Below are 6,102 nucleotides of genomic sequence, written 5' to 3'. Positions count from 1 at the left end.
GACTCACTTGAAAATTAGAAGTGAATTATCTAGAAGTTAAACCCCAAACATTTATCTTGCACCTATTCTATCAACCCTAGTTTCCCCAAATCGGTATCTTCTTTTGCCTTCTACTTGCGTTGTTTGTCATTAGTCAATAGCTTAGACTTTTAGTTAATTTTAGTTTAAACTACATAATCTCCATTTTTGATCGTCTTGAATAGAAATTAAGCTATAAACTATGATAATACTATTTAACTTCAATCCTTGTGGATACGATATTATAATTTACTATATTCGACTAGCGAGCATATTTTAGTGTGTGTTTTGCCCCATGCGCTGCCCCACGCACCGCGGTAGTTGAGAATTTCATAAAATGTAAAACATGAATGTTTTAGCCCTTTTACATATCTTTCCAATGATATATTGTGGAGCCCAAACGGATTGCTGAGCGAAAAGTATGCCTGCTCGATTCTTCTTTCATTCTTAAAGTGCACTATCATCCGTTGATCCCCGAACATGATCCCAACTTAATCCTTGGGCTTTTACCTAGACTTCAAAGTTCCATAATAGCTTGAATTCTTTCCATAACATCTACATAGCTCGGAATCACTCCTACAAGGCATAAAACACACAATTAGTGAAAAACACTAGCAATTAAAGCTCAAACTCAATAAAAGTACAGTAAATTTGAATGTAATAAGCGACTAAAACATGAGATTATAGCTAACCATCACGGACTTAGACATTATTTTATTTTTTGATCCCTAGACTTGGAGAGGGGCAATTTTTGGAGAGGATTTTCACATAAGGCAGGATGATAAGTGATTTCTACATGATTTTAATATTATATCTTGATTACCATTGCCTAAGTTCCCTTTTTAGAAAATAAATACCTAAGCTTGAAGTCAAGGCTTCTATGTTGCTCGATCTTTCTTGACGAAGAGAATGGCATACTTAGGTCTCAAGATGAGATTCTGAAAGAGTAACCGCAATATCAGAAGAAATATTCTTCCTATTTGACCCGAAACTGATCGATCTAGCCATGAGCAGGTTGAAGAGAGCTCTAACATGCCTTGGAGGACCGAACCCACATATGTGGAAAAATAAGGGGATGACTTGTGTCCAGGGGTGAAAGGCCAACCAAGAATCTTGCTTGCTTTTTAAATTGACGTCGCACCTACTTGTGAAGAGTCATTGGCAAGATTCGTCTGTGTGCCACACATATGATCTAAAGACTGAGGTCACTTCTTATCTTACGTGATTGATAGTGACACCTCCTAAACTTCCTGTGCTTAGATCCACAGCGTGGCATATTCCACCCTTCATTAATGCTAAAAATGCATTGGACTATTACACATATTTTGGGATTTGAAGGAGAAATTTGGGATGTATGGTTTTGGAAAGTGAAAAATAGAGATTTGGACCCTGATTCGGAGTCATATTTAGATGAAACTTGTATATTTAGACTGGTATTCAAATGAGTAGTCGGGATTTATGACTTGTCGGGTTCTGGGAAATGGGTCCGGGTTGACTTTTTGCTATTTGATAAAGATTGTAGCTTTATTACTTAGAATCGATTCCTATAGCATTGTTTGACGTTGTTGAGTTATTTTAGGCTAGATTTGACCCGTTCAAAAACCGATTCGAGAGGTAAGGGCTTTATGGAGTATTGATACACTTTAAGGTAAGTATCTTGCCTAGGCTTGACTTGAGGGTATTTTCCTCGTAGATTTTGATGCTTACTATGTGTTGGGGGTGATGCACATATGCGGTGATCATAGTATTTGCGTACATTGTGGTTATTCATGATCAGGGTAGACTTTCGGCTATTACATGCCTTGTTTTGCTAACATGATTTTATGTTACGATGTTTTCTTTACTTGTATGACTAAAACTATCATTCTTGCTATAAATCATGTTTAGGCTATGTGTTTATCCATTTGAGACATGATAGGGCTATTTTGTTGTGTTGAGTTATTTCAACATTTCTATATACTTCTCAGAACTTCACTTCTCCTATTCTTTATCGCGCAGATTTGATTATCCTTGAGTTTGAATCTTTACTTTTCTATTCTCTAACAAGTGGTGATGACACGATCATCAGTGTAGTTGATCAGGCTCCGGTGGTCGTGAGAGGCCAGGGTCGAGGCAGAGGTAGGGGCAGAGTGCGCCTAGAAGCTATAGCCTCCGCCCGAGCGGCTGTTGTGGAGCCACAAGTACTCCTGTTGAGGATCAGGTACATGACTATGATGATGAGCCGGAGGTACCAGCTCAGGTTCCCCAAGGACTACTTGTATCACTAGTTGTTCAAAATGCTTTGGTCTGTATGGTTGGCCTATTTGAGAGTTTGGCTCAGGCCGAGGCATTTCCTACTATTCCAGCTACTTCCAAGGTAGGGGGTTAAAGGTAGACTCCAGCTACCCGTAGCCTAAATCAGGTGGGCCAGGGTTTTCAGACTCTTGTAGTTTTAACAATTAGGGGAGTTCAGCCTACTATTTTCAGACAGCTTGAGGATAGACCCGCGATGTCAGCTGATGAGCTGAAGAGACTGGATAAGTTTACCAAGTTGAATCCTCCTCACTTTAGTGGTACATCTTCAGAGGTGTCCAGGGATTCTTTGATCGTTGCCATGAGATTATATGCAATTTGGGACTAGTAGAGTCTAATGTAGTTGATTTCACTGCCTTTTAGATACAGGTTCTATCAAAGAGGTTGTAGCAGGTTTACAAGATAGGTCAACCAGCACGACACCTTCTCTTACCTGGGCTCAATTCTCCAAGGTCTTTTTGGAACATTTTATACTCGCACTAGGAGAGAGGAGCTGAGGAGGCAGTTTGAGTACCTTTAGTAGGGTCCTATGTCAGTTATTAAGTATGACATAAGGTTTACGGAGTTGTCCTGTCATGCTATTATTTTGGTACCCATTGAGGAGGAGAGTTTGAGGAGATTCCTTGATGGTCTTCACCATGGTATTCGCATTTCTATGTCTAGAGAGGTGGAGACTGAGACTCCATTTCACTAGGTTATAGAGATAGTGTATTGTATTGAGTGCATTCACATTTGAGAACGGAGAGATGATGCAGGGTAGGGTCAAGAGGTCTCGGTGTTCAGGGAGTTTAAGTGGTGCCTCATCTAGAGGCCAAGGTCGGTTTGGGGGAGACCAGCTTATCATTCACCGCCACCCAGTCAAGGAGCTTTTGTGCAGTATTTATTTAGTGCACTTCTAGCACAGAGTTCTCATTGCACTCCATCTGTTTAGGGTTCATCAATATTCGGTTCTTCTAGTGTTTATTCTAGCTCACGGGATCTAATTCGGACCCTGCAATCATTCCCAGTCAAAGGTTTCTTTGAGTGTAGAGAGTTGGGGCATGTCAGGAAGTATTGCTCCCATTTTTGCAAAGGTCCAGTGCAGTAGGGAGGTCAATCTATGGTTCCCAAATCGATTGCTACACTTCCTGCTCAGCCAACTCATTCAGGACGTGGTCATCCTGGAGGGGGAGCTTAGTTTAGTGGAGGTCAAGCCAGATGCTACGCTTTCCCATGGAGGATCGAGGTTGTTGCTTTTGATGTAGTGGTTACATGTATTGTTTCTATGTGCTACAAGGATGCTTCACTATTCTTTGATCCTGGTTCCACTTATTCATATGTGTCATCATACTTTGCTTCTTTTCTAGATATGCCTCATAGTTCTCTTGATGCTCTTATGCATGTGTCTACACCTGTTAGTGATTCTATTATGGTGGATTGAGTTCATCGATCATGTGCGGTCACTATTTGTGGTTTCAAGATAAGGGTGGACTATCTATTGTTAGAAAAGGTAGATTTGATATGATCTTAGGTATGGATTGGTTATCCATGTACCATGTTATTTTGTATTGTCACGCTAAAATCGTGACGTTGGTGATGTCAGGGTTGCCGAGGTTGGAGTGAAAGGGTTATCTTTCTTGCACTCCTAGTAGAGTTATCTCATTTCTGAAGGCTCAACGTATGGTTGAGAAGGGATGTTTATCATATTTATCCAATAGTGAGGGAGTTTCAAGTAGATCTATCGGGCATGCCACCCGATAGGGATATTAATTTTGGCATTAATTTGGCACCAAGCACGTAGCCTATCTGTATTCCTCCTTATCGTATGGCTCTAGTGGAGTTGAAGGAATTGAAGGAACAGTTGCGAGACTTATTGGATAAGGGGTTCATCAGGCCTAGTGTTTCACCTTGGGGTACACTGATGTTATTTGTTAAGAAGAAGGATCGGTCTATACGAATGTGTATTGACTATTGTATTGACTATCGGTAGTTGTACAATGTGACCATCAAGAACATGTATCCATTGTTGCATATTGATGACCTATTTGATCAGCTTTAGGGTGTCAGGGTGTTCTCAAATATTGACGTGAGATCGGGATATCACTAGTTTAATATTAGGGCTCCAGACATCCCTAAGACTGCTTTCCGAACTCGTTATGGGCATTGTGATTTTTGGTGTTGTCGTCTGGGTTTACTAATTCCCCAACAGCTTTCATACACTTGATGAACAGTATGTTCTAGCCATACTTGGATTCGTTTGTCATTATGTTCAATGGTGTATTCCTGTACTAGGAAGGAGCATGAGCAACATTTGAGGATCGTGCTTTATATTTTGGTGGAGAAGAAGCTATGTGCAAGTTTTCCAAGTGCGAGTTTTGGTTAGACTCGGTGGCATTCTTGGGTCATGTGGTATCTGGTTATAGGATCAAGGTGGACCCGAAGAAGATTGAGGCAATTCAGAGTTGGCCCAGACCTTCTACCGCTACAAAGATTAGGAGCTTTTTGGGTTTGGTAGGTTACTATCGTCGCTTCGTAGAGGGATTTTCATATTATTGCCTCTCCATTGACTATGTTGACTTAGAAGGGTGCTCCATTCAGGTGGTCGGATGAGTGTGAGGAGAGCTTTCAAAAGCTCAAGAAAGCTTTGACTACGGCTCTAGTGTTTGTTTTGCCTTCAGGATTGGGATTATATACGCTATATTATGATGCTTCGCGAGTTAGCATTGGGTGTGTGTTGATGCATAACAGTAGGTTGATTCCCTATGCATCGCGCTTGTTAAAGCCCTATGAGAAGAACTATCCAGTGCATGATTTGGAGTTAGCAGCTATTGTACACACACTCAAGATTTGGAGGCATTATTTATATGGCATATCTTGTGAGGTGTATACAAATCATTGGAGTCTTCAACATCTATTCAAGCAAAAGGTTTTGAACTTAAGGCAGTGGAGGTGGTTGGAACTATTAAAGGGCTATGATATCGCCATTCTTTATCATCCGAGGAAGTCCAATATGGTAATAGACGGCTTGAGTAGAAAGGCAGAAAGTATGGGGAGTTTAGCATTTATTCTAGCTGGGGAGAGGCCTTTAGCTATGGATGTTCACGCTTTGGCCAACAGGTTCGTGAGATTGAATATATCGTATCCTAGCAGGGTTCTTGCTTGTGTGGTATCAAAGTCATCTTTGTTGAGCGCATCAAGGCTCGTCAGTATGATGATCCCCACTTGTTTGTCCCTAAGGACGCGATACAGCGAGGTGGTGTTAAGGGAGTGTCTATTGGTGATGATGGTGTATTGTCACTTCAGATCCAAATTTATGTTCCTAATATGGATGGATTGAGAGAGTTGATTCTTGATGAGGCTCATAGTTTGCAGTATTCTATTCACCCGAGTGTGGCGAATATGTACAGTGATTTAAAGCGACATTATTGGTGGAGGAGGATGAAGAAAGACATTGTTGGATATGTTTCTCGATGCTTGAATTATCAGCAGGTCAAGTATGAGCATCAGAGACCTGGTGGGTTGCTTCACAAGATTGAGATACTAAAGTGAAAGTGGGATTACATGACTATGGACTTTGTGATAGGTTCTTCGCGGACATTGAGGACATTTGACGTTATTTGGGTCATTCTGGACAGACTGACCAAGTCTTCACATTTCATTCCAATCATGACTTCCTATACTTCGGAGCGGTTGTCTAAGATCTACATCAGGAAGATTGTCAGCTTGCATGGTGTTCATGTATCTATTATCTCGGATTGAGGCACTCAATTTACTTTGCATTCTTGGAGAGTGGTTCAGCATGAATTGGGCACA

The 6,102-nt window shown here is 41.0% G+C and overlaps 1 protein-coding gene across 1 annotated transcript; it reads left to right on the top strand.

The window, feature by feature from the left end:
- Positions 1–2,506: 2,506 nt before the first annotated feature.
- LOC138879815 (uncharacterized) lies at positions 2,507–5,838 on the top strand. Its single transcript, XM_070159451.1, has 4 exons — positions 2,507–2,570; positions 2,674–2,762; positions 3,587–3,703; positions 5,440–5,838. The coding sequence occupies exons 1-4, from the start codon at positions 2,507–2,509 to the stop codon at positions 5,836–5,838; spliced, it is 669 nt and encodes a 222-aa protein (XP_070015552.1).
- Positions 5,839–6,102: the final 264 nt, after the last annotated feature.

Source organism: Nicotiana sylvestris, chromosome 10 (genome assembly GCF_000393655.2).
Source record: "Nicotiana sylvestris chromosome 10, ASM39365v2, whole genome shotgun sequence".
Classification (NCBI taxonomy): Eukaryota; Viridiplantae; Streptophyta; class Magnoliopsida; order Solanales; family Solanaceae; genus Nicotiana; species Nicotiana sylvestris.
Note: the sequence above shows the minus strand (reverse complement) of the source record. Positions and strands in the feature narration are given on the sequence as shown.

What these genes read in the sequence shown, in the direction of transcription:
- LOC138879815 (XM_070159451.1), top strand. Translation starts at nt 2,507, where the DNA reads ATGTCAGCTGATGAGCTGAAGAGACTGGATAAGTTTACCAAGTTGAAT. An exon ending in GAATCCTCCTCACTTTAGTG is followed by an intron (nt 2,571 to 2,673) that starts GTACATCTTCAG and finishes ACTGCCTTTTAG; the next exon opens with ATACAGGTTCTATCAAAGAG. An exon ending in TTATGCATGTGTCTACACCT is followed by an intron (nt 3,704 to 5,439) that starts GTTAGTGATTCT and finishes GTATCCTAGCAG; the next exon opens with GGTTCTTGCTTGTGTGGTAT.